General features: G+C 44.7%; 2 protein-coding genes across 5 annotated transcripts in view; both read left to right on the top strand.

Annotated features, from left to right (window-relative positions):
• Window positions 1-3093: 3093 nt before the first annotated feature.
• EXO5 (exonuclease 5) lies at window positions 3094-11769 on the top strand. Of its 2 annotated transcripts, none has more exons than XM_066269518.1 (3): window positions 3094-3173; window positions 4029-4083; window positions 10264-11769. In XM_066269518.1, exon 3 carries the CDS (start codon window positions 10290-10292, stop codon window positions 11400-11402), a length of 1113 nt encoding a protein of 370 aa, XP_066125615.1. In that variant the 5' UTR covers window positions 3094-3173; window positions 4029-4083; window positions 10264-10289; the 3' UTR covers window positions 11403-11769. The 2 variants fall into 2 exon arrangements, with proteins under 2 accessions (XP_066125615.1, XP_066125616.1); XM_066269519.1 differs by lacking the exon at window positions 3094-3173 and adding an exon at window positions 3871-3922.
• Window positions 3095-27993, top strand: part of ZNF684 (zinc finger protein 684) — a 45599-nt gene continuing 20700 nt past the window's right edge. For 2 of the 3 annotated variants that reach the window (XM_066269517.1, XM_066269516.1), the window contains exon 1: window positions 27049-27186. The gene's annotated coding sequence lies outside the window, so the exon portion shown is untranslated. Of the gene's footprint in view, window positions 3174-4028; window positions 4084-27048; window positions 27187-27993 lie in introns of those variants that run through there. The other variant, XM_066269513.1, reaches the window with a different exon arrangement.

The raw sequence follows: 27993 nt of genomic DNA, 5'->3' as shown, positions 1-27993 counted from the left end.
CAGAGCATCGCCCCCTCGTGGGCAGAGCGTCGCCCCATGGTGGGTGTGCCGGGTGGATCCCGGTCGGGCGCATGCGGGAGTCTGTCTGACTGTCTCTCCCTGTTTCCAGCTTCAGAAAAATGAAAAAAAAAAAAAAAAAAAAAAAGAAACCATGAATGTAAGAGATCTCCAATCAGTTCCCAGCTTTTTTGGAGATAGTTAAATTGGTGAGGGTGTTAACACCGAAAGTCCCTTCAGGAGGCTAATTCAGTGGGTTCTGTGGCCTGGCCACAGCGGAGAAGAAGAACAGTTTCTTCTTCTTTAGGGAGGGAGATTCCTGTGCCCCCGCAGCCACCCTCAGTCCTCGGAGTGGTCAGATTTGAGTATTAGCGTCCTAAAAACTCAAGGTCTGACCACGGACGTAAAAGGTAAAGTGGATGTGCTTGGGGAGGTCTCCACAGCACACGCACTTGGATGGACGTTAAAGACTTCCCTGACGTAGCTACGGTTTCGGACAGGGAGTCTCGGAGGAAAGAACTGAGAGGAAGGTGGAGGCAAGGGACTTATCGCACCGTTCGCCGAAGTGGGTGGAAGGTCAGAGATCCTGGTTCTTTCTTGGAGGGAACGTGGAGAGGAGCAGTCCTTGCAGACTTCTAACTCCTTCTAGGTTTTCGGCACCAAAATGTAAGGTATTTTTCCCCACTGAGAAGGAAGGAACAGGGCTCAGAGCCACAAAGTGGGAATAGCAAAAGGCTTTATTGACTACAGAGCGCACATCCCGCCTGGCAAGGTTCCCTGGCCCCGAGGTAAGATGAAGGCCAGGGAAGTTGCACGGATTAAACCGCGTGGGAGATATTTAAAGAGGTCCCTCTAGGGAAGTCGAGCTAACATGACGTGGTGAAATCCCACTGGCTGATAGATGGTTGCTTTTTTCCAAACGGTTCCTGTGAAGCCTCCTTTGGCGCGCTTGGTTGTGGGCAGTCCTAGCCAAAGTTCGCAGGTCTGAGTTCCCCACGTGACCATCCTCCATTATTCACTGACCTTACAACCAGGGACAAATATATGGTGATGGAAAATGATTTGACTTTGGGTGATGGGCACACAAGTTCAAATGCTGTAGAGATGTTTACCTGAAACCTGTGTACTCCTCCTATTAATCAATGTCACCCATTTAATTTCTAAATTAAAAAAAAAGATCATCTTTATTTCTATTCAATGCCACCTTTGTCATAAATCAAGTTTCCAAATATGTGATAAAACTAAATAAAAGCAAAGACATGATGCCATAAAAGTCAGGCTAGTGGTTTCCTCAAGAAGACATAGGAATGTGTTTGGGAAGGGCCTGAAATCTTTTTATTTTCACTCTAACGATTATATGTCTGTTCAATAATTACTACACTTACCTTTTTTTTTTTTTTTTTTTTCATTTTTCTGAAGCTGGAAACAGGGAGAGACAGTCAGACAGACTCCCGCATGCGCCCGACCGGGATCCACCCGGCACGCCCACCAGGGGCGACGCTCTGCCCACCAGGGGGCGATGCTCTGCCCATCCTGGGCGTCGCCATGTTGCGACCAGAGCCACTCTAGCGCCTGAGGCAGAGGCCACAGAGCCATCCCCAGCGCCCGGGCCATCTCTGCGCCAATGGAGCCTTGGCTGCGGGAGGGGAAGAGAGAGACAGAGAGGAAAGCGCGGCGGAGGGGTGGAGAAGCAAATGGGCGCTTCTCCTGTGTGCCCTGGCCGGGAATCGAACCCGGGTCCTCCGCACGCTAGGCCGACGCTCTACCGCTGAGCCAACTGGCCAGGGCTACACTTACCTTTTTTAAAAGATTTTATTTATTCATTTTGAGAGAGAGAAAGAGAGAAAGGGGGGGGGAGCAGGAAGCATCAACTCCCATATGTGCCTTGACCGGGCAAGCCCAGGGTTTCAAACCCGTGACCTCAGCATTCCAGATGGACACTTTATCCACTGTGCCACCACAGGTCAGGACTACACTTACCCGTACCTTTATTTATTTTTTTTCTGAAGCTGGAAACAGGGAGGCAGTCAGACAGACTCCCGCATGCGCCTGACCAGGATCCACCCGGCACGCCCACCAGGGGGCGATGCTCTGTCCATCTTGGGGCCTCGCTCTGCCGCAATCAGAGCCATTCTAGTGCCTAAGGTAGAGGCCACAGAGACGTCCTCAGCGCCTGGGCAAACTGCTCCAGTGGAGCCTTGGCTGTGGGAAGGGAAGAGAGAGACAGAGAGGAAGGATAGGGGGAGGGGTGGAGAAGCAGATGGGCGCTTCTCCTGTGTGCCCTGGCCGGGAATCAAACCCGGGACTCCTGCACGCCAGGCTGACACTCTACCACTGAGCCAACCAGCCAGGGCCCTTATTTTTGAAATTGATTTTGAGAGAGAGAGAGAGAGCGCGAAATCGATCTGCTGTTCCACCCATTCACTCCCTCACCGGTTGATTCTTGCAGGGGCAGGAACTGGGAATGAACCTGCAACCTTCACAGGTGGGGCATCACTCCAACAACTGAGCCACCTGGCCACGGCGCACTTACCTTTATTTTATATATCAAAATATAATTGTGTTATATTTCCCAATAAAAAGGTTAATTAAAAAGTAAGGAAATAGAAAAGAGAAATACATTGATGAGACAAGCGCCGGCATCTTTGAAAAGTGAATTCGTGGTTGTCCTCTCCCCTAGGAAAGCTGGTGGGCGGTGCTGGCGGGGATACAGCATTCAAAGTAGCGAAGCGAAGACACACACTTAATAGACTGAGGCCGGGTGTCCAAAGAAAGGGGCATGCCCGGACCTTTCCCGGGCACTGGCTCTACAGTACCCAGGGAACCCCACCAGAGTGCGCGCTTCTAAGTCACGTGATCGCGCAGCAACGATTGGAATTAAACCGCACGCACAGCCAGCGGTACCCAGGGAGGACCCGCCCAGAGGTGGGCCCCGCATTAGAACCCTGCTCTGCAAGACCCCTAGAGGGACTCTCGCGGGATCCGCAGCTTCGCGAGGACTGGGCGGTGCCACCGAGGCCTCTTAGAGGGGGCGGACCTTAGGCAGCGCTGTGTGTTGGGACCCGGGTCTCCTGGCTGGTGTGTGCGAACCCTGGAACGACAAGTGTGCCGCCTGATCTGCTCTTGCTGGTCGGCAGTGGAGTCGGGGAGCGGTTGCGAGGTCGCGGCGGAGCCAGGTGGAGTCCGGGATTCGCTGGAGTCTCCGACGTGAGGGGAAGGCCGGCGAATGGGCGTGGGGGGGGGGGGGTGACAAGCTGCGTTGTGGTAGCTCGGGGGTCTGTCCCCGCGTCTCCCTCCCTCCTCCCCAGGTGGCAGGGGCTTGTCCCGTCCACGCGCTCAGCCCAGGCTCCTGTGGGTTCTGGACTTTTTACCCTCGGAAGACCCAGCGGTCCTCTGGGACCCCTTCCGGAGGCCAGCAACCTCTTGCTGTTATTCTGTATTCCTGCAATGTCAGGAAGCGTGCAGTCAACTTTAGGGCGTGCCTGGAACTCCCGGGGAGACCGTGGTTTGGGGCCGGTGGAAATGTACCCCCCACCAAGGCAGACGTTGTCGGGGTGCACGAGTCCGGGCTGTCCCCAACAAGTCAGACGCTGACGTGAGGGCCGTGGTATTTCCGTAGCAGCAGGAACCCATCAAAGAACCCTCTGTGTGACCTGAGTTCTCTTTCCGAGCTTCTGGACTGAGCTTGGGGCTGGAAGACAGTACTGACCGCGGAGCTCCTGGAGGACCTTGGTTATTTGTTATCCTTTTACTTGCAGGGAGCAGGGATTGGCTCAAGTAACTGCATCCAGGGTATGGGGAAAATGAAGAAGTCATGGAGGATTAGCCCCTGAGAGGCAGGCGTTAACTAGGACCTGGGGTGGGCTACAGTTTGTGCAGTGTGGATCAGAAAGGAGGAAACGCCGTAATGTGAGGGACTGGTCAGGTGAGAAAGGACCAAAGGTCCCCGCTACCACGGCAAAGCCCAGAGTTACTGATCTGGATTCTTTGATGTAGACCTGGTCTTACAGAGCTTCTTTCTCCTCCCCTAGCATTGTCATTTCAGTGTTCTGCCTTTTCCTGTGAGGAGGGTCAACCAAATCCCAGGTGAGTAGTTTTCCTCTCTCCTAAGGTTTAATCTCATTTGTCAGAGGGGGTTGATACACTACCTCTTCCTTGGGAAGGGGAAGAAGATCCATAATTGTTAAGTGCTAATACAGTATATATACTGTTTTATCACCCAGTTTTGCGGGTAGCTGAGTCCAGTTGGAAGTAATACTCTGAATTTTGAAGTCCTTGAAGGTTTGAAAGAATCTTTACCATCCACCAAGAAACTAAAGTTAAATGGCAATAAACACTTATACTTTGTGGTTTCCTAAAGGATTTTAAAGTACTTACTCAGAAGTACTCCTAAAGCAAGTAGCATACTGCTAAATACTGCTGGCCTAGAAATTAAACTTGTCCTAAGAAATGGAATGATACATTTGATGGTTGCTCTAATAGCTTTACATTTATTTTAAGATACCACTAAAAATATTGTTCAGTGTACCATCTCGTGTCAGAAAGATTCAGACTGCATTTTGGGAGGCAGCGCATGGCATCATGTTCTTGCTGAGATTATTTTTCTGCACGGGAAAGTCCAAGCGACATATCTGAGGCTAAATTGTCCCCAGTGTATTCTTTTCTTCTTTTAGATAAATAATTCCACAGAGAAAGCACCTCCCCCACCCCTTTGTGTCGTTTTCACAAAACATTTCACTTACCTGTTCAGGGCTACTCTGTTCTCAAAGCTGTATAAAAAACAAGTAGAAAGTTCATAACCTTTCAAGAGCTTACTCTTTGGAGAGTTAACACATAAACACAAAATAATCTAAAACAGTGTTCTCCAATAGAGCTTTCCGTGATGAGGAAAATGTTTTATATCTGTGCCTTACAATATGGTACCTACGAGCCATGTGTAGCTCCGGAGCACTTGAAATGTGCCTAGTGTGGCCCTGGCTGTTTGGCTCAGTGGTAGAGTATCAGCCTAGGGCATGGATGTCCTGGGTTCAATTCCAGTCAGGGCACACAAGAGAAGTGACCATCTGCTTCTCCACCCCTCCCTCTCCCCCTTCTCTCTGGTGATCTCTCTGTCTCTCTCTCTCTCTTCCTCTCCTGCGCCTTGACTCAGTTGGTTCCAGCACATTGGCCCTGGTGCTGAGGATGACTCCATGGAGCCTCCACCTCAGGCTTTAAGAAAATTGGCTCTGTTGCAAGCATGGCCCTAGATGGGGGTTGCCGAGTGGATCCTGGCAGGGGGCTGGGGGGAGGTGCAGGAGTCTATCTCCCCTCTTCTCACTTGGAAAAGAAAAAAAAGAAAGAAATGTGCCTAATGCAACTGAGAAAATGAGGTATACATTTTATTTAAATTTAGCCAACTGTGGGATGTGAGGGCGATCTGGCTACAACATCTGTCACCCCATTGGTCACCAGGGTTGATTCGGCTGATCTGGCTGGCTAGGCGGGTGTCCCCTTCCTCCCTCACCGCTCCATGTGCGTCCCTCCCGAAGCTGTGCGCTCCATCGAAGAGGACGACCTTCCCCGCTAGAGGAGAGGACCGCTCTTCGGTCAAGGGTATACAAGTAGCTGCGCTCCCCTGCTAGAACCTCCAAACAAGTCTCAAGCTCCATTTGTAGGAGAACGTAGGGTAGTCAAGCTTCCAAGACTCCAGACACATCCAAGTGAGGCGCTGCATGTGGCAGTCTGCCTTTCTAAAAAAAAAAAAATTAGTCAACTGTGGCTGATGGCTATATAATGAACAACCCAGGTCTGGATATTTGAAATTAAATATTTTCAAGGTCAGCTGATTTGGCTTTAGTTCCCCTGTCCTGGGAACGAGGGTGGGAGGGAAACCACAAAGTATATGTGTTTACTGCCATTTAACTTTAGTTTCTTTTTTTTTTTTAATACTTTATTTATTGATTTTACAGAGACAGGAGAGAAAGGGGAGCATGGAATGGGAAGTATCAACTCATAGTTGCTTCATGTTAGTTGTTCATTGCTTGCTTATTGTATGTGCCTTGACCAGGGTAGCCTAAGGTTTTGAACCGGCAACCTTGGCATTGCAGGCCGAAAGTTTATCCATTGCGCCACCACAGGCCAGGCTAACTTTAGTTTCTTGATAGACGGTAAAGATCCTTTCAAACCATCAAGAAGGGGTCGTCATCTTTTTATAAAAACCACCCACTTTTGCAGTGCTGGTCAACCTGGTACCTACTGCCCACTAGTGGGCGTTCCAGCTTTCATGGTGGGCCAATCCCGGAGCCTTTGGTTGCTCTGCTACCACCATGAAAGCTGAAACGCCCACTAGTGGGCGGTAGGGACCAGGTTGACCAGCACTGCAAAAGTGGGCAGTTTTTATAAAAAGATTGACCCCTGAAAGGGCTTCATGCTCCAAAAACTATTACTCATTTTGAAACTGTCATCGTTTAAGGCACATTTATAGTTTAAGATACAGTACTTGTGTAAATGTGCAACTTCTCTCTGTGTTTTATTTATTTATTTATTTACAGAGACAGAGAGAGAGTCAGAGAGAGGGATAGACAGGGACAGACAGACAGGAACAGAGAGATGAGAAGCATCAGTCATTAGTTTTTTGTTGCACATTGTGACACCTTAGTTGTTCATTGATTGCTTTCTCGTATGTGCCTTGACCGCGGGCCTTCAGCAGACCGAGTAACCCCTTGCTGGAGCCAGTGACCTTGGGTCCAAGCTGGTGAGCTTTTGCTCAAACCAGATGAGCCCGTGCTCAAGCTGGCGACCTTGGGGTCTCGGCATTCTAGTCCAACGCTCTATGCACTGTGTCACTGCCTGGTCAGGCTCTCTGTGTTTTATTACTACAGGGGGGTCCTCGGTTATGACACAGTTCCTTTCCTATGACAGTGACATAACCTGAATTTTGGTGTAAGTTGAAACACATCCTAGCCTAACACAAACAGAACACTTGCATGTTTAACAGTCCAAAATGGCGTAGGTAAGCGTACTGGGGGACGCCAGCTCCCTCACTCATATTCCCCGTTATTGCATATTCTTCCGTCACGCATAACCAAACTAGTTCGCCCACGTAGTCCATAAGTATGACGCTGATGGCATATGCCAAAACACGTCTCAATTTTTTGAAGTTTTTATGAGAGTGAGCATCGTAAACTCAAAATGTCATATGTCGAGACTGTTGTAACTTGAGGACCCCATATTCAAGTATACCATTTTCAAGGCCTCAGTTCTTAAGCTTTAAACCGGGGAATTGGTCATTCAGCTTATTCGTTGTTTATTAGAATAGCAAATAGGAACCTTGGCTCATAGTTACTCAATCACCTTAAATTCTGTGTCAAATTATTTATTTTTCTGGTGCCCAAAGTCAAACACTAGTGGACTGGTCACACCTTGTTTTGTTTTCTCTCTATGCAAGGTTAGATTAGATATGTGAGGAAGGCTCAAAAAGAGTATCTTCACAAGGTAATTCGCCTCGTTTTTTAAGATTAAACATACTTGAGTGACAATACAAACGAGATATGTAGTTTTTGTTTTCTGGTTTAAAGAAAAGTCATCCAAGATATTTTAGGGCAGTTGGAGAAATTTGAATATGGACCAGAATTTAGGGAATTTTTAGTTTTGTAAGATGTGATAATCATAGTGTACTTAATGTAGGAGAATGTACATATTTGGAAATATATGCTGAAACATTTATATTTGAAGTGTTATGATGTCTGTAATTTACTTTAAAGTAGTTCAACCAAAAAAATGCACACAGGAAAGAAGCAAATACTATAACATGTCAATAGTTGTTTAGATAATGTGTATATGAGTGTTCGTTGTTCTTTCTGTTTCTCTGATAGTTTTCATAGTAAATTTTTTAAAATTCATTTTAGAGAGGAGAGGGAGAGACAGAGAGAGAGAGGAGAGAGAGAAGGGTGGGGAGGAGCTGGAAGCATCAACTCCCATATGTGCCTTGACCAGGCAAGCCCAGGGTTTCGAACCGGCGACCTCAGCATTTCCAGGTCGACGCTTTATCCACTGTGCCACCACAGGTCAGGCCTTAGTAGTAAATTTCTTTTTTTAGATTTTATTTATTGATTTTACAGAGGGAGTAGGAACAGAAGTTGTTGCTTCACTCTTATTGTTCATTGGTTGCTTGTCATAAGTGCCTTGACTGGGCAAGCCTAGGGTTTTGAACCGGCAATGTCAGCATTCCAGGTCAACGCTTTATCCAGTATGCCACCACAGGTCAGGCCATAATAAATATTTTTTTAAAAGTACCTGTGAGAGCCTGACCAGGCAGTGGCTCAGTGGATAGAGCATCAGACTGGGACGTGGAGGACCCAGGTTCGAGACTCCGAGGTCTCCAGCTTGAAGTACCTGTGAGATATTGCAGTGAAACACTTGTCCAGGTGTCTAGCACACAATGATTGCACAGTATAAAGTCAGTAAGGTAAAGTAAAACCAACCAAGGACTTTTTTTCCTTGCCATATCTCAAGTATAAAAAGCAGCGATTGCCACATGTCTATGTGAACATCCTTTCTCATTACTTCATTTTATTACTATAAGTAGGTCTGTTTGTATCTATAGTTAGTCTTTCAATTTTGTTTCTGCAGATTACATTTTATTTATTTATCTTTTCAAATACCAGCAAAAGTTTATTTATTTTTATTTATTTTTATTTTTTTTTGTACTTTTCTGAAGCTGGAACCGGGGAGAGACAGTCAGACAGACTCCCGCATGCGCCCGACCGGGATTCACCCGGCACGCCCACCAGGGGGCGACGCTCTGCCCACCAGGGGGCGATGCTCTGCCCCTCCGGGTGTCGCTCTGCCGCGACCAGAGCCACTCTAGCGCCTGGGGCAGAGGCCAAGGAGCCATCCCCAGCGCCCGGGCCATCTTTTGCTCCAATGGAGCCTTGGCTGCGGGAGGGGAAGAGAGAGACAGAGAGGAAGGAGGGGGTGGGGGTGGAGAAGCAAATGGGCGCTTCTCCTATGTGCCCTGGCCGGGAATCGAACCCGGGTCCCCCGCACGCCAGGCCGACGCTCTACCGCTGAGCCAACCGGCCAGGGCCAGCAAAAGTTTATTTAGAAAGTCACAGAGGTAGACAAATTGAGCCATGGAAGAAATGAGCCAACTGTACTGCATGGACTCAGGAAACAAGTTGTAGAGGCAAAAAAAGGACCCTTGGAGCTTAGGAGAGAGAAAGGCAAAGAAAATGCACGTGGGGGACGGAGAGGGGCAAGGCGCTGGAAGCTCCAGAGAGGGAGACAGAGACAGGCAGCGTGCCCTGCCAGCTACATTTAGAAACAGTCATTGTAGAGCTGATTTTTCTCAAGAAACAGTTTGTAATTGAGATTTATTTTCATAGTGAAGGACTTTGTTTGAAAGGAATTGTAGAAGTGATTCATGGTAAACTGTTGAACATTGCTCCAACATTTACAAAGCTCTATATTCATTTAAAATAATGAAATAGCCCTGGCTGGTTGGCTCAGCGGTAGAGCGTCGGCCTAGCGTGCGGAGGACCCGGGTTCGATTCCCGGCCAGGGCACACAGGAGAAGCGCCCATTTGCTTCTCCACCCCTCCGCCGCGCTTTCCTCTCTGTCTCTCTCTTCCCCTCCCGCAGCCAAGGCTCCATTGGAGCAAAGATGGCCCGGGCGCTGGGGATGGCTCTGTGGCCTCTGCCTCAGGCGCTAGAGTGGCTCTGGTCACAATATGGCGACGCCCAGGATGGGCAGAGCATCGCCCCCTGGTGGGCAGAGCGTCGCCCCTGGTGGGCGTGCCGGGTGGATCCCGGTCGGGCGCATGCGGGAGTCTGTCTGACTGTCTCTCCCTGTTTCCAGCTTCAGAAAAATGGAAAAAAAAATAAAAATAAAAATAAAAAAAATAAAATAATGAAATAATGTCCCAAGTCAGTAGAATTTTGAAGCCGAAAAGGCAAACTCAGGTCTTTTAAATGAAGAAATTGAGGCCAAGGAAGGTGATTTGCTTAAAGTCACTCATAATGTGTTAGTGCCAGATTCAAAATTAAAACTACCTTGCACTTAAAAAAAATTTGAAGTGTTCATTATGAATGATACAAGGAGCCCTATTATTGTAAATTGTACCCATACTACATACAACTCTGCAGTATTACTAATTAGTTGTAAACAAATAGACTTCTTTAAGGAATGTAAATAAATAGTCATAATTCTTTTTACCTCCTTGAACTTTGAAAGTTTTTTGAGAAAGTTTTTATTTGGATAATGCATTTCTTTAACATGATATGCAGGGCATAGCCCAGTCCAGAGCTGTGCCATGGCAGAGACTGCGGAAGAGGAGACGGTGTCAGCAGAGGCCTCAGGGTTCTCAGACATGAGTGACTCGGAGTTTCTGGATCTGATAGATACGCAAGAGTCAAGTGCTTCACTTAGCAAGCCTGGCCCTTCTTCTGAACTCCCTGGGAGAAATGACAATCCCATAAACTTACCAAAGTGGAAAAGAGGATTGGATGTCTCATCACCCATGGAGCGATTCCACTTTAAATATTTGTATGTGACTGACCTGTCTACTCAGAACTGGTGTGAACAGCAGATGGTATATGGGAAGGAGCTTCCTGGTTTCTTGGCACCTGAGAAGGCAGCTGTTTTGGACACTGGTGCCAGTATCCACCTAGCTAGAGAACTAGAAGTTCATGATCTTGTGACTATCCCTATCACCAGTAAAGAAGATGCTTGGGCAGTTAAGTTTATGAATATGTTATCGATGATTCCTATCCTGCAGTCAGAAGGGTGCATCAGAGAGTTTCCAGTGTTTGGAGAAGTGGAGGGTGTGCTTCTGGTTGGAGTGATCGATGAGCTGCACTATACAGCCAAGGGGGAACTGGAACTGGTTGAACTCAAGACACGCAGACGCCCTGTGCTCCCTCCAGCAGCGCAGATAAAAAAGGACTGTTTTCAAGGCAGCCTATACAAATATATCTTTGATGCCATGGTACAAGGGAAAGTGAGCACTGCTAACCTAATCCATCACACAAAATTGCATCCAGAAAAACCACTGGGACCTGCAGTGCTGAGGCATGCGCAGCTGGGAGGCTTCTCTGTGACGTCCTTGGCTGACCTCATGGAGCTGGTCTTCTTGTCGCTAACACAGTCTGACCTTCCAGTCATTGATATTCTGAAGATTGAGTATATTCACCAAGAGACTGCCACTGTGCTGGGTTCAGAGATTGTGGCCTTTGAAGAGAAGGAGCTGAGAAGCAAAGTACAGCACTATATGGCCTACTGGATGGGACACCGAGAGCCTCAAGGGGTTGATGTGGAGGAGGCCTGGAAATGCCGGACATGCAACTATGCAGATATCTGTGAGTGGAGGAAGGGCAGTGGGGTGTACAGGTCCATGTTAGAGCCCCAAGCTAAAAAAGGCAAATGAACAAAAGGTGTGCCTTAAGGAACTTGGATCCTTCCTGCTCCTGATGCACTAGAGAGTAAAAGAGGACCAGTCTCTGTACTTAGCTTTTATGGAGAATGTTCTTACTTCGATTCTTTTCATATTTTCTCAGCCTCTAACCACTCAAATCTAGGACCAAGGCTTGGGTTTGTGGGAGGGACTCGAGATAATGCTATACCTGGAGCTTGGCCATAGATTGCCAGGAAGACAGATGCTCATCATGGCTGGAGGAGAAGTATCCTTCAGGAATCAGTGCTTTCCTAAGAATAGTCTCCAGTTTCTGTTAAATATTTTACCTATTTTTTTTCTCAATCAAGGCTTTCTGTATTTTATATAATAAAGTAAAACACTGTCCAGATTAGTTAACTGATTTTTTTTCCATAATCTTAACCTTTCAATGGTGACTACTATAAATGATTGTGTGTATGCTAGTCCAAGCCTTTAAATACATAAATTTCTAGGCCCTGGCCGGTTGGCTCAGCGGTAGAGCGTCGGCCTGGCGTGCGGGGGACCCGGGTTCGATTCCCGGCCAGGGCACAGAGGAGAAGTGCCCATTTGCTTCTCCACCACCCCCTTCCTCTCTGTCTCTCTCTTCCCCTCCCGCAGCCAAGGCTCCATTGGAGCAAAGATGGCCCGGGCGCTGGGGATGGCTCCTTGGCCTCTGCCCCAGGCACTAGAGTGGCTCTGGTTGCGGCAGAGTGACGCCCCAGAGGGGCAGAGCATCGCCCCCTGGTGAGCAGAGCGTCGCCCCTGATGGGAGTGCGGGGTGGATCCCGGTGGGGCGCATGCGGGAGTCTGTCTGACTGTCTCTCCCCGTTTCCAGCTTCAGAAAAATACAAAAAAATAAAAATAAATAAATAAATAAATACATACATACATACATACATACATAAATTTCTGAAATAGAATTAGTGGATGAGCACTAAGAATTTTGTTTCCCCCATTGATTGGAGAGAGAGGAAAGGAGAAAGGAGGGGAGAAGGGAGAGAGAGGAGCATCAACTTGTTTCACTTACGGTAGTTGTTCCATTTACTTGTACGCTCATTGATTGCTTCTCTTACATGCTGTGACCATGGACTGAGCCGCAATCTTGGTGCTCTGGGATGACATTCCATCCGTTGAGCTACCGACCAGGACCAGATCAAGAATTTTAGTAATCATAGTAAATATGCTCAAAGAAATAAAGGAGGTCCTGGTTGATTTACTCAGTGGGTAGAGCATTGGCCTGGCGTATAGATGTCCTGGGTTCAATCTGTAGTCAGAGCACACATGAGAAGCAACCATCTGCTTTTTTTACCCTACCTCTCCCCTTCTTTCTCTCAGCCTGTGGCTGGATTGGTTTGAGTGTTGTCCCTTGGCTCTGAGGATAGTTCAGCTGGTTCAAGCGTTGGCCTCAGGCACTGAGGATAGTTTGGTTGATTCGAGGATAAGCAACAGACAGGGGTTCCCAGGTAGATACCGGTCAAGATGTATGTGGGAGTCTATATCTCTGTTTCTCTTCTTCTCACTTAAAAAAAAAAGAAAGGAAAATTAAGTAGGAACAGGAAGTCATAAAATGAAAATGTTAGATAGGAAAAATATATGAAGTAACATTTACACTGCACAATCCGGTATTACCATTCCTATATATATACTCAGAGAAACTTATTCAACAGGAAATATGAACAAGAATATTCTTTAGCACTTTCACAATATGGAACCTAAACCCTGGGTAACTACCCAGGGCCCTGATAGAAGAGTGGCAGATGTGGTACAGCAGCCACAACAGATGAGCTGCAATGACATGTAGCAATGTGGATGAATCTTAGCAGTACAGTAGTAAGTGAAAAAGTAAGTCCAAGAGGGTTATATATGATATATACCCTTTTTTGTGTGTGCCAGAGACAGAGAGGGATAGATAGGCACAGACAAGAAGGGAGAGAGATGAGAAACATCAATGCTTCACTGTGGCTCCTTAGTTGTTCATTGATTGCTTTCTCATGTGCCTTGACAGGGAGTGGGGGGCTACAGCAGAGCGAGTGACCCCTTGCTCAAGCCAGTGACCTTGGGCTCAATCCAATGACCATGGGGTCATGTCTATGAGCCCACACTCAATCCGGCGACCTCAGGGTTTCGAACCTGAGTCCTACATGTCCCAGTCTGATGCTCTATTCACTGCGCCACCGCCTGGTCAGGCAATATATACCCTTTTTATAAAGTGAAAAACAAGAATAAAAACATGTAAAGGAATGCAAAGATAGTGGAGAGGAATTTCTGTGTATCTTAGAAGGCAGTGGAGCCCTTAGCTGTAACATCACCAAAGAGGCTAGAGGGAAGAATGATGTGGACATCATCTGGAAGGTGAAGACATGTTTATGGAGATACTACTAAAGAATTGGCAGAAGTAGATAGAGAGGGAAAGGAGTTTATATTAATTGGAAGGCCAAGAGCCAGCTGAATATGGTAAGTATTGTTACTGTAACTCCATGTTATATATAAACTGTTAAAACCTGGACATTTATAGGAGAAATGATAGGTTACCTCTGGAGGCCTTCTGAGCTACACATACTCTTTTATGGACAGTGGGATTCTGGTGATAATTCTTCCCACTTACAAAGTAGAATGTTATGTGCGAGGCACTGTGCTAGGTACTTTTTATGTTTCAATCTATGTATTCATTATCCTTGGTGAGGGAATGAGGCTTAGAAGGCTTATAAAACTTGCCTAAGATCCCACAGTTTGACAATGATAGGCTGTAGCCTGGCCATGTCTGACTGTAGTGCTTATGCTATTAACCATTATGTGGTAAAATTTTCTTGCTGTGTCATGAATTTTTCATGAAGCTACTGTGAAGCTTCATGCACTGTATGTTATTATAGGCCCTAGGAAGTTTGAAATCATTGGGGGCTTAATAAACTAGACCTTATGGGATAAACAGCAATAGTCTTCAAGAGAAGAATTTGCTTAGGGTTCTGTAGCATCTTTTTTGTACTAGAAGCTTTAAAAAGAAGAAAATGAGAAAATCCGTTTGTTTCAAACAGTGACCCTGTCAGAACTCAGCAATTCTGTATATCAGTAATTCCCTGAGCTTTCAAATCCTTACTTTAAGTTAACATCTCCTGATTATCGGTTTATGGTTTCCCACAAAATAGTTGAGGCATCTACAATTGAGATCACCTTAGGACCACTGGATGTTTTCTACAAATACTTCCCTGGTTTTATATCCTTCACATGTCTAATAATTTCATCTCTCCCTTGTGAATTCTGCCTAAGGTGTCTGAACCCTAAAGTATGGACCTCTTGGATATTTGTTTAGTGAGTGGGTAAATGAAAAGAAATATCACACAAAGCTATTTCTTGCCTTTTTTTTTTTTTTTAATGTGCTTCCCGGGCCAGAGAATGGGTTGAGTGCCTTAATTAGAAGTAGGTTCAACTGCTCATAATAGAAATTACCAAAACAATAGTGGTTAAACAAAACAGAAATTTATTTCTGTCTTATGAAAAGATAGTCTAGTTCTGATGTGGCATCATATGGGGTCAGGAGCCCAGGTTCCTTCTCTCTTATTTCTCTAACATGAGCAGGTATCTTCCTACTTCATAGTCCAGATTGGCTGCCCAAGCTTCAGTCACCCTTTACATGTTCAGCATAGAGCTGAAATAGGAAAAGGACATCAATTTAAGGACACTTCCTAAATTTGCACCACTGCTTCCACTTCTGTCACACTGGCCAACAGTTACTTGGTTATATGGTCAGAGCTAGCTGCAAAGGAGATTGGCATATGTAATTTTTATTCAGGGAAGACATATGCCCAGACAAAAACAGAAAATTCTGTGAACTCTAAAAGAATGGATATTGAATGACAACTTGCATTCTCTGCCTCATTGAGATTTTCAGGAACAGAGCTGGCAACTTTTGCCTTGCTAAGGACCCTAAATCCTTGGGGAAAAGAGGAAGAGATGAACATGACTAGTCTTTAATCGGTTCCGCCAACGCCATCCCAGCACCAAAATGTGTTAGAATGTTTCTAGGTTAAGGCTCATAATTTTAAAACTCTGATGTCATCTGCTAGATCAGGGGTCGGGAACCTATGGCTCGCGAGCCAGATGTGGCTCTTTTGATGGCTGCATCTGGCTCGCAGACAAATCTTTAATAAAAAAAAATAATGTTAAAAATATAAAATATTCTCATGTATTACAATCCATTCATTTCCTACTGCTCATGTTCATGGTTGCGGGAGGCTGGAGCCAATCACAGCTGTCCTCTGGGACAACACCAAATTTTTATTGGATAATGTGTAATGTACATGGTTTGTTGTATGGCTCTCACGGAATTACGTTTTAAAATATGTGGCGTTTATGGCTCTCTCAGCCAAAAAGGTTCCTGACCCCTGCGCTAGATGGAATCTGGACAACTCTTTCCCTGCCTTGTATATTCTGGGGCAAAAGAATCAGGTTGAAAAGGTCAGTGTTCAGAATTTGATACTTGCAAATCCATTGGAGGCCTCCAGAAAGCAGATCTTCAAGGCCATGAAATTCTTGGGGGCTTATCAAATGATTCTGAGCATCCTGAGGCATAAAGAAGAGAGCAAGTTTGAGAGGACCTAGTCAAGATATTCAGTTCTGGCCTGACCAGTGGTGGCACAGTGGAGAGTGCGTCAACCCAAGGCGTTGAGGTCCTTAGTGTGAAAACTCAAGTTGCCTGCTTGAGCACAGGCTTGTTGGCTTTAGCACCGGGTCGCTGGCCTGAGCACAGGATCCTCAACTGGATCCCAAGATTGCTGGCTTTAGCTCAAGGTTGCTAGCTTGAGCAAGGGGTCACTGGCTTGGCTTGAGCCCCCAAGTCAAGGCACGTATGAGAAGCAATCAATGAACAACTAAAGTGAAGCAACTACGAGTTGATGATTCTCATAACTCTTCTCTCTTCCTGTCTCTATCCCTAATAGAGAGAGAGAGAGAGAGAGAGAAAGAGAGATTCAGTTCTGGCCCTCATGCTTCATATAGTCTAGAGCAGTGGTCCCCAACCTTTTTTGGGCCACGGACTGGTTTAATGTCAGAAAATATTTTCATGGACCGGCCTTTAGGGTGGGACGGATAAATGTATCACATGACCGAGACAAGCGTCAAGAGTGAGTCTTAGACGGATGTAACAGAGGGAATCTGGTCATTTTTTAAAAATAAAACATAGTTCAAACTTAAATATAAATAAAACGGAAATAATGTAGTTATTCATTCTTTCTCTGCGGACCGGTACCAAATGGCCCACGGACCGGTACCGGTTCGTGGCCCGGGGGTTGGGGACCACTGGTCTAGAGAATACAGACAAGTAAACAGGCAATGACAGAACCATGTGACAAGAGCTAGTATAGGGTAGTACAAGATACTAGAAAAATTCACAAGAGGAAGTCTACATTGAACTTGTGAGGTCAGGAAAGCTCTCTGGTAGACTGCTAAACAGAGTGAATTAGCTGGGTTGAGAGAGTGAGTAATAATTTTTCAGGCAGAGAATGATATGTGCAACAGCCTGTCAGATTTAGAATATAGTGGCTTCAAGGATCAAAGGAGTTTATTAAATTTAGATAATAGAATGAAGGGAAGTGGGAGAAGATGAAGCTAGAGAAGTACACGGTATATAATTATGTAAGACCTTAAATACCTTGCTTAAAATTTTGGGGTGAGAGTAGACGAATTCTTGCCTGTTTGCCCCTAATTTCTTTCTCTCTTTCCAATTTTCAGTATTTTAAAAAATATTTTTGTAGGCCCTGGCCGGATGGCTCAGTGGTAGAGCATCGGCCTGGCGTGCGGGAGTCCCGGGTTCAATTCCCGGCCAGGGCACCCAGGAGAAGTGCCCATCTGCTTCTCCACCCCTCCCCCTCTCCTTCCTCTCTGTCTCTCTCTTCCCCTCTCGCAGCCAAGGCTCCACTGGAGCACGGTTGGCCCGGGCGCTGAGGATGGCTCTATAACCTCTGCCTCAGGCGCTAGAATGCCTCTGGTTGCAACGGAGCAACGCCCCAGATGGGCAAAGTGTCGCCCCCTGGTGGGCATGCCGGTTGGATCCCGGTTGGTCGCATGCGGGAGTCTGTCTGACTGCCTCCCTGTCTCCAACTTCAGAAAAATACAAAAAAAAAAAATTGTAGTAAAATACATAACATAGTATTTATAATTTTCAGTGTACAATTCAGTGTTATTTTAAGTATATTCACACTATTGCACAACCATCTCCACCATCTATCTCCAGATCTTTTTCATCTTTCCCACTGAGACTGTGTAAATAGTAATCACTAACTCATTTCTCCCCCACCCCTCCAGGCACTGGCAATCACTATTCTACTTTCTGTCTGTATGAATTTGACTGCTATAGGCATCTCATATAAGTGGAATCATATAATATTTATTCTTTTGTGAGTGGCTTATTTCACTTAGCATGTCTTTAAGTTTCATATATGTTATAGCATGTGTCAGATGAGTATTCAAAAATAGATTGTATTTCTACATAGTCACAATAAATCAACTTATAATATTAAAAATATGAAATATTTAGGGATATTTCTGACCTAAAACTATGATTTTTTTACACCAAAGACTGGCAAACATTGCAGACAAACTAAAGCAGACTTAAATGAGATATACCATGCTCATGGATTGGAAAACACATATGTACTCTTAAAATATCAGTTCTTCCCAAATTGATCTATGGTATGGATGCAAGATGCTGAGCCAGACAAATTCCATAATGTATTTATGAAGCTGAAACTATAGTCATATTTATTCAGTATTTACAGATAATTGTTTAGCACCTACTATGTGCCAGGCTTTGGAGATAATGTCATGAAAACTAAAATTATACTTACACCAATTCCAATGTGTGTATGTGTGTGTATGTTTTCCTATCACCAAGCAATCTCTGACACCAGCAGAGTGTCCTGTGATTCAATAAAATTCTGACACTGTCTACCTGGTGATAGTGTCAGATTCCACAGGTTAAGTGCTCAGTCCTACAGCTTTGCCCTCTCTCCACTTCTTTTTTTTTCTTCTTCTTCTTTTTTTTTTCTGCACTTTTCTGAAGCTGGAACCGGGGAGAGACAGTCAGACAGACTCCCGCATGCGCCCGACCAGGATCCACCTGGCACGCCCACCAGGGGGAACGCTCTGCCCACCAGGGGGCGACGCTCTGCCCCTCTGGGGCGTCGCCCCGCCGCGACCAGAGCCACTCTAGTGCCTGGGGCAGAGGCCAAGGAGCCATCCCCAGCGCCCGGGCCATCTTTGCTCCAATGGAGCCTTGGCTGCGGGAGGGGAAGAGAGAGACAGAGAGGAAGGAGGGGGTGGGGGTGGAGAAGCAAATGGGCGCTTCTCCTATGTGCCTTGGCCGGGAATTGAACCCGGGTCCCCCGCACGCCAGGCCGACGCTCTACCGCTGAGCCGACCGGCCAGGGCCTCTCCACTTCTTGATACTAATTGCAACTATAGTAAGTTGTCATTTGTGCTTCTGACCTACAGGATATATATTGGAGGTCCCAAACTCCCCTTCCTCATGTTCAGTTAATTCAGTAGAGTGGCTCACAGAACTCAGAAAACCATTTTACTTACTAGTTTATCAATTTATTATTAATGGATATAATGTAGGAACAGGCAAATGGAAGAGATACATTAGGGCAAGTAACAAGGAAAGGATACAGAGCTCCCATACCCTCCCTCTCTAGGCTCACCACTCTTCCTGAACCTCCATGTGTTCACCAGCCTGGAAGCTCTCTGACCCCCCTCCTTTTGGGTTCTTGTGAAGGCTTCATTACATAGGCATGGCTGATTAAATCATTGACCATTGATGACTGAGTCACCCTCTAGCCTTTTTCCCTGCCTCAGAGATGAGGGGTGGCACTGAAAGTTTCAACCCTTGGCCTTGCCAGATGGCTCAGGTGATTAGAGCTTTATCCCAAAACTCAGTGGTTGCTGGTTTGATTCCCGGTCAGGGCACATACATGAACAGATGTTCCCGGCTCACTTTCTCTTGGCCCCTTCCTCTCTCTAACAACAACAACAACAACAACAAAAATTTAGAAAGTTTCAACCTTCTAATCATTTTATTGGTTCTCTGGCAACTAGCCCCCATTCTTAGATGAAGAGCAACAGTCACCTCATTAACATAAAAGATGATGATTTGTCTATTACTTAGGAAATTCCAAGAGTTTTAGGAGCTCTGAACCAGAAACATGGAAGAAGACCAAATTTATATTTTCTTATAAATCACAGTATCACAGAAACAAACAAAAATATATGCCCTCATAGAACATATATAATATGATATAGAGATAGCAAGGAAAAGGAACAAACGAAATCAAGGTGGCTTCTAAAATTTTGCTCGATTAACCAGGTTGATGATGATGCATTTATCAAATTAAGAGAAGTACTTGTTGGGATGGGTGGGGGAAGGAATTAAGAGTTTGGTTTGGGCTGATTAGACTAATAGTCATTGTGTTTGATGTATTAGAAACAGGTGCCCTCCTTAGAACCCTGATTACAAGTGCCATTTTAACAAATTGTTCACTGAACTGAACAAAAAATTAGATTATCAGTTCTGCTGAACTGGTGTAAACCGGTTGAATCCCACCACTGGGTGAAACCAGTAGGAAGCTAGGGCACAATGAACCAATAGAAATACAAATTTCAAGGGTTATCTTATTGCCCATTTTGGGCACTCCTACAGTGAAAAGATGGTTAAGGATGAATCACATTGCTGGTGATGCTCGGATAAAAGCAAAAAAAAAAAAAAAAAATGCAAGTGAGGATGCCAATCAAGAAACAATATGGAAATATCTTAAATAACAGTTTTATTGTTTTTTGTCAGGTATTATTTAATATTTTAATTAACATTTTAAAACTCTTATAATCTAGTTTTGTGTACCTCTTTTATTCTTATTTAAGAATAAAATGCATGAAATAAACTACTTTTTGGTATATCTTTTTTTATACTTTAAATGGTCATAAGGACAGAGAACTAGTTGTTAAATTATTTGAATCCCAGCACTGAATTAGGGGTCTGAAGTTCAGGGAAAAGATTTGTCAATCATTGGGATATAAATGGTTTTTAAAGCCATGGGACCAAATGAAACCATTTTGTGGAAAACTGCAAAAAGAAAAGTCCCAAGGCCAAACCCTTGAGTATTTCAACATCGGGATGTGGAACACAGGAAGGGTATTCAATAAAAGAAATAGAGAAATAGTCTTAGTGAGATGGGAGAAAATAATTTTTGTGAAATGTTTCAGAAGCCTCAGAAAGATTTTATTTCAATTTTGTTGAATGCTCTGGATGTCACATATGATGAGGACAGGGAGTTCATTAATTTTTCAACTGGAATTTCATTAATAACTTGAGCAGTTTCAGGAGAGTAGTTAGGATCAACAATTAAGAGTGGACAGGAGAAATTTGGAGGTGAGACAATGTAGGCAGCTACTTATTAGATAATTTTTTTTTTCTGTGGAGGAAAGCTAGGAAATGGAGCAATTGCTCAAGTGGGATACAGGTCAAGAAAGGATTTTTAAGAGATGTGATATAAAAATGTCTTGCCCTTGCTCAGTCGTTTAGTTGGTTAGAGCATTGTCCCGATATACAGCAGTTGCGGGTTTGATCCCTGGTCAGTGCACATACAGGAACAGATTGATGTTTCTGTCTCTCCCTTCCCTGTCTCTGAAGTCAAAAAATAAAAATTTAAAAATATGTCTTTATGACATTGAAAATGCTAGTCAAGTCAATGGCTACTAATATCAAGTTGGCCCTTAATGTTGCCACAGGCAATACTACATTTACCTAATCCATTCATTCTTTCACATTCCTAAGTAACATTAGAATCTCAGATGTCATTAATTATAAGATGTATCATATTACATACTACTATGAAAGAAAAAAATGCCAATTAAACTATGGCATGCCATCACTTGTAAGTTAGCAACTTAAAAGATGCTGACAGATGGGCCCTGGCTGGTTGATTCAGCAGTAGAGCATCGGCCTGGTGTGTGGAAGTCCCAGGTTCGATTCCCGGCCAGGGCACACAGGAGAAGTGCCCATCTGCTTCTCCACCCTACCCCCTCTCCTTTCTCTCTTTCTCTCTTCCCCTCCCGCAGCCAAGGCTCCACTGAGGCGAAGTTGGCCCAGGCACTGAGGATGGTTCTATGGCCTCCACACCAGATGCTAGAATAGCTCAGGCTGCAACAGAGCAACGGCCCAGATGGGCAGAGCATCGCCCCCTGGTGGGCATGCCGGGTGGATCCCGGTCGGGCGCATGCGGGAGTCTGTCTGACTGCTTCCCTGCTTCTAACTTCGGAAAAATACAAAAAAAAAAAAAAAAAAAAATGCTGACAGATGGGGGAAAAAGTGTATTAGAATCAATGTGGTACAATATTTTTTATGGTTTCTCTCCTCCGAACTCCAATACCTTCTATCTTCATTTTCAGCTTTCTATTTCACTGAGAAAATAGAAGCACCCTGAAGAGAATATCCTCAATCTTCCACCACCAAATCTGTCTGCCCATCTGCATCCGTACCTATGAACTCTGCCTTCCCCCTTATTTCAGTGGGTGAATTGTCCATACTTTTACAACTCATCCTTCTGATTGTGTATTGGATTCTATAAAGTTAGTAGCCACGGCCATCATCACTGCCACCTGGCCCATGCAGGTTCGCATTTGATTCGGACAGCCGGTAATGAAACAATGGAGCCAAGAACTGGTGGGCCATTACCTTTAATCCTAGCCCACACCCGGCGGGCGAGTAAATACACATAGTGGGAAAACACTTCCCTTTCCATTCAGGGCTCCCAGAGTGTTGGGTAGATAAAATATATTATGCTCACTTTGTTAAAGATGGCACTGCCCATGTGGAAGCCCGTTGCCCAGGTGATATTAGTTGCCTTTCTTGCTTGGAATGGGTGTGATTATATTAATGTGTGTTGGGGGCGGGCTGTGGGCAGGCAAGATCCTTGTAGCCTGGGGCTTGGTTTTAGGACTAAACCTTTCCCATCCACCCTTTTTGATATAGGTTGGTGCACTCTCACGAGGAATCCCATTATGCCTCAGATAAGTGACTTTGTATCAGAGACTTCCTTATTTGTATATTAGATTAAAGGTTTTTATTTCTATACTATAAAATGGGGGCAGACCAGGAGCTTGCTCTCGCTTGGTTCCTGAGATTAGCATTAGAGAGGAGAGCAGAGAAAGGCCACATGGAGGAAGCCAGGAGAAGCAGCCAAGATGGTGGAGTGCTGAGTGAAAAGCCAGTTTGTGCAGGGAGAAGGAAGGAGATGGGGAACAGAGGTGAATAAGGCTAGTGAGCAAGAAACCTTTGATTCTAGGAAACTCAGATAAGTCAGTAGCTTTGTGAGCACTGAATGAGTGGGTTTTGGAGCTCACTGTGTGTTTTTACTTGCCCGCCGGGTGCAAGCTAGAATTAAAGATAATAGACCTGACCTGTGGTGGCGCAGTGGATAAAGCGTCGACCTGGAAATGCTGAGGTCGCCGGTTCGAAACCCTGGGCTTGCCTGGTCAAGGCACATATGGGAGTTGATGCTTCCAGCTCCTCCCCACCTTCTCTGTCTCTCTCTCTTCCTTTCTCTCTCCTCTCTAAAATGAATAGATAAAATAAAACTAAAAAAAAAAAAAAAAAAAAAATAATAATGTGTGCCAGCCTGTGGACACACACAACACAACACATATTTGCTGGCCAGTATGAGGGCCTCCCTGTCAGACACTTGAGTTGTGAGATTATTTTTAAATGCTACTTTGTAAAGGTTACCTTTAAAAATAATTATATATATAAAAAAAGATAATGGCCCACCAGTTCTTGGCTCTGTTTTTTCATTACCATCTGTCCGAATCTAATGCGAACCTGCATGGGCCAGGCAGCTGTGATGGTGGCCTTGGATACTGGCTTTACACAAAGCCACTGAATCATCTGAGTTTCCTAGAATCAAAAGCCCCACCAGCCTTATTCACCTCTGTTCCCCATATCCTTTCCTTTGCACAAACTTGGCTTCTCCTTCAGCACTCCGCTATCCTGGCTGCCTCTCTTCTGCAATGCTAATGGCAGGACCCTAGTGAGAGTGCCCCCTCTGCCTCGTTTTATAGTGTAGAAATTAAAGCCTTTAAGCCAATATACAAATAAGGAAGTCTCTGATACAAAGCCACTTATCTGAGGCATAAATGGGATTCCTCTTAAGAGTGCACCACCCGCCTGACCAGGTGGGGATGCAGTGAATAGAGCGTCAGACTGGGATGTGGAAGGACCCAGGTTCAAGACCCCGAGGTTGCCAGCTTGAGCGCGGGCTCATCTGGCTTGAGCCAAAAAAAGCTCACCAGCTTGGACCCAAGGTCGCTGGCTTGAGCAAGGGGTTACTCGGTCTGCTGAAGGCCCACGGTCAAGGCACATATGAGAAAGCAATCAATGAACAACTAAGGAGTCCCAACGAAAAACTGATGATTGATGCTTCTCATCTCTCTCCATTCCTGTCTGTCTGTCCCTATCTATCCCTCTCTCTGACTCTCTCTCTGTCTCTGTAAAAATAAATAAATAAATAAAAATTAAAAAAAAAAAAAGTGCACCACCTCACACCATGCAACAGTCAAGGGTGTGGGGAAAAGCTTAGTTTTGAGAAGATCTTAGTATTAAAAGGGTGGGAAAGGCTTAGTCTTAATACTAAGCCTTAGGCTATAATGACTTTGCCAGCGTACAGCCTGTCTCCCACACCCCATGCAAACTATAAGCGAGCAAACATATATATCATATTTACAAACTTATTTGACTAAGATTCCATTCCTTCTTTCTTCAAGGACTTTCCTTCTGTAACTGTCCTAGCTCTCCTGTATTGTCCGTTTCCCCCTTTCTACTGTTATCTTTTTAAATTTATTTTGAGAGAGAGAGACAGGAAGGGAGAGAGTGAGAGCCATGAACTCAATTGTTTTCACTTTAGTTGTGCTTTGATTGCTTCCAAGAGAGGGAGAAGAGCGAGGAACATCAATTCATAGTAGCTCTCACTTCAGTTGTACTTGAGTTTCTCGTACGTGCCTTGACCAGGTCATGCTGGTGTCCTCTTGCTCAAACCAGCTACTTTGAGCTTTTCATGCCACTGACCTTTGGACTCAAGCTGGCATTTGGGATCATGTGGACAATCCCTTACTCAAGCCAGAAACCTTAGGGTTTTGAACCAGTGACCTCAGCCTCCTGGGTTGATGCTTTATCCACTGTGCCACCAACAGTCAGGTACTACTGTATCATTTTTATTAGGAAAAAACATACTGTAATTTATTCCATCTTAAAAAAGATTCTGGACCCATAATCCACATGCTAAAACAGCTTTATTTATTTATTTATTTATTTTTTTGCTTATCTTAAAAAAGCAAAACTTCTTGAAAGCACTTTCTATACTTGCTTTCTCTACTTCCTCTCCTCCCATCCTTTCATCCCACTCTTCTTGAACTTCCACCACTGTGCCAAAATGACATGTTTCAACAGCTTCCACCTTGCTCCTAAATTCAATGATCAGTTCTTATTCTTGGTTTACCTATTGGCAGCATTTAACAGTGGATCACTCCCTTCTTCTTGAAACATTTTTGTTCCCTTGAGTTTTCAGATCCAAACTCTTCTACTTTTCCATCTACCTCACAGATGATTACTTCTCAGTCTTTGTTGGATTCTCTTCATCTCCCTGACCTAAGCTACTGCATTGTTAGAAGAAATCAAACTAAGTAAGGGTAAATTATTCTCTTAGCACACTGCTGATTTATATTCTCCAGTATTTGAAAATTCTGGAAAGAAAATAAAAATAAAACTTCTGATGTGTTAGGCTGACACCCTTTGCTGATCTCAGCCTGCTTGTACCCAGGCATTTTTTAAATAAACTTACCTTTTGGAAAAAAAATAAAAACAAAAAACTGATGCGTTATAGTAAACACAAAATCAAGTTAATATAAAATTAAGGTGACCAATCATCCTCCTTTAGGGAGGACAGCCCTTCTTTTGTAAGTTCCATCCTCCCTCGAAAAGTGTCCTCCTACATGTCCTCCTTTTTGATATTGGAAGCCTAATCCGTAAATGTACATATTCAATCGATGCAGAATCTATCCAATGCGTGTGATGGGATGTATTTGTATCTAAATGAGTATTTTTTTCTTACAATTATTATTAAAAATTAATAGGCATGTAAGCATAATTACAATATAAAATATTACAGATGTTTTAGTATGCATTTATCATTTTATAGTGTATTATTTTTGCAATGAATAAAATGTTTTTTTATTTACAATATTGTTTACTTCAATTTGTTTTTGTCCTTTTCATTGTAAAAAAGTTGGTCACCTTAATAAAATGTAAAAAGGAAACTAAGAGTAATTTAGGTGTAACCAGTTTACTCCCTTTTGAGATAATGCCATATGTTTGTTTGTTTTTTTTGTAATTTTATTTTTTTAATGGGGTGACATCAATAAATCAGGATACATATATTCAAAGATAACAAGTCCAGGTTATCTTGTCGTTCAATTATGTTGCATACCCACCACCCAAAGTCAGATTGTCCTCTGTCACCTTCTATCTTGTTTTCTTTGTGCCCCTCCCCACCCCCTTTCCCTCTCCCATTCCCCCCTCCCCCCCCCCGTAACCACCACACTCTTATCAATGTCTCTTAGTTTCACTATTACGTCCCACCTACGTATGGAATAATACAGTTCCTGGTTTTTTCTGATTTACTTATTTCGCTTCGTATCATGTTATCAAGATCCCACCATTTTGCTGTAAATGTTCCAATGTCATCATTTCTTATGGCTGAGTAGTATTCCATAGTGTATATGTGCCACATCTTCTTTATCCAGTCATCTATTGATGAATGCCATATGTTTTAACTGCATACCAACACTAAGTGTGAAGTAATGTGATTAACTATATTTTACGTAAAAGCCTACTATGTAAAGCTCAATTTCCAAGGTGTAATGGGCTTACTCCCTTTTCTGATAACTCCATCTGTCAACCTTATCAAGCCCATATGTGGCTTACGTTTGAAGTGTGATAATGTAACTCTATGATGTGAGGAGTGGGCAAACTGGAAATAAGTAGCTGGGGTGAAGATTAAGTCAGTCTCCTGAGACTGGGGTGCAGACTACATGTTGCCCACCACAACTATTTGGCAACTGCCACCAACCACTCTACTCTGCCTCTGTAACCAAGTTTGTTCCCGGCCTCACGGAAGCAAAGCGAAGAGAGGACCTAGACTCAGCCAACCCCTCGTCTTAACCATGAGTGAATTAAAGTCTATGTTATTCAGCTTGCTATGAGTGTCTTTGCCTATTTAATTAACTCCGAATTACTACTTTCATTTTACATCCTGAACTACTTCTAACGAACTGAGCTATAACTTAATTATAACCAACTAAATAGTTTATCATTTTAAACAGAAATATATATGTGCACCTGCCTTTTACAAATGAGCATGGCTCTCAAGACAGCCCCAAAGATACCAACCCAGGAATCTCCCCCGAAAGTGGTAGAAGCAGCTGACGTTTTCAGAAAGAGAGCTCCAGGGGCCTTATGGAAAATGTAGTCTCCGATGGATGGCCTGCACCGCGGGGGAGCCTGGGAACTCTAGGTGGCAGTTACTTCCGCACACGCGCAGTGTGGCGGTAGGCGGCATTCTGTAGTTTCCAGACCTCTGTTGCTAAGTAAGAGTGGGTGTTGCTCCCTGAGTCTGGGACAGCTCTGTGAGCTGATGTGGGACTTCCACCCGGAGCTGGGAGCGTGGCGGTGAAAGGCTGACAGGTATGACTGCGTGACAAAGGGAAGGGCGGGGAGAAAGACGGGCCGGTTTTTTGGCTTACCTAAGAGAAGGTAAAACTTAACCCGCACGTGCGGTGACTTTGGGTGTGTGGGCTCTTTCCAATTCTGGAGTAGTTCAGAGAAAGCAAGCGCCGGGCTCTGACTGTCGCTCAGTGGGGTCCTAGATCCTGGCCGGTGCTGGGGCAGGCTCAGTTTGCATTCTAGCCTTCGCTGGTATAGGTCACTCTGTAGGAGTGTTTGCATCAAACTGTACCTTTCCTGGTTACAAAAGCACCGTTGGCCCTGCCAGAGCCTGCAATAGGAGATGTTAAATCATTTCAAAAAATCTGGGGAAAAGTATATATTTCTAGAGAAACTACTGTGCTCTTTAAGGTATTCTAACGCAAGTATCACCTGAAGTAATTGTTGTCTTCATTTTTCGTTTGAATTAACCGAAGCTGAGAAAGGGGAAGAGTCTTGGCCAGACTCACAGCTTAGTAAGTGAATTTTCTCCAAATTCCTTTTTTTTTTTTTTTGGAAGATAGCTCCATACCAAAAAAACGGTTTAACCGAGTTGGATTTATTCTTTTGAAATATTTGATGACTGACCAGGTGGTGGCACAGTGGATAGAGTGTAGGAGTGGGACGTGGAGGACCCAGGTTCAAAACCCCGAGGTCACCGGCTTGAGTGCAGGCTCACCAGCTCGAACGTGGGGGTCACCAGCTTGAGCGAGGGGTTGCTGGCTTGAACGTGGGATCATAGATATGACCCCATGGACACTGGCTTGAGCCCAGAGGTCACTGGCTTGA

Source organism: Saccopteryx bilineata, chromosome 3 (assembly GCF_036850765.1).
Source record: "Saccopteryx bilineata isolate mSacBil1 chromosome 3, mSacBil1_pri_phased_curated, whole genome shotgun sequence".
In the NCBI taxonomy this organism is placed as follows: Eukaryota; Metazoa; Chordata; class Mammalia; order Chiroptera; family Emballonuridae; genus Saccopteryx; species Saccopteryx bilineata.
Note: the sequence above shows the minus strand (reverse complement) of the source record. Positions and strands in the feature narration are given on the sequence as shown.

Coding starts and splice junctions, on each gene's coding strand:
- EXO5 (XM_066269518.1), top strand. CDS start 10,290: ATGGCAGAGACTGCGGAAGAGGAGACGGTGTCAGCAGAGGCCTCAGGG.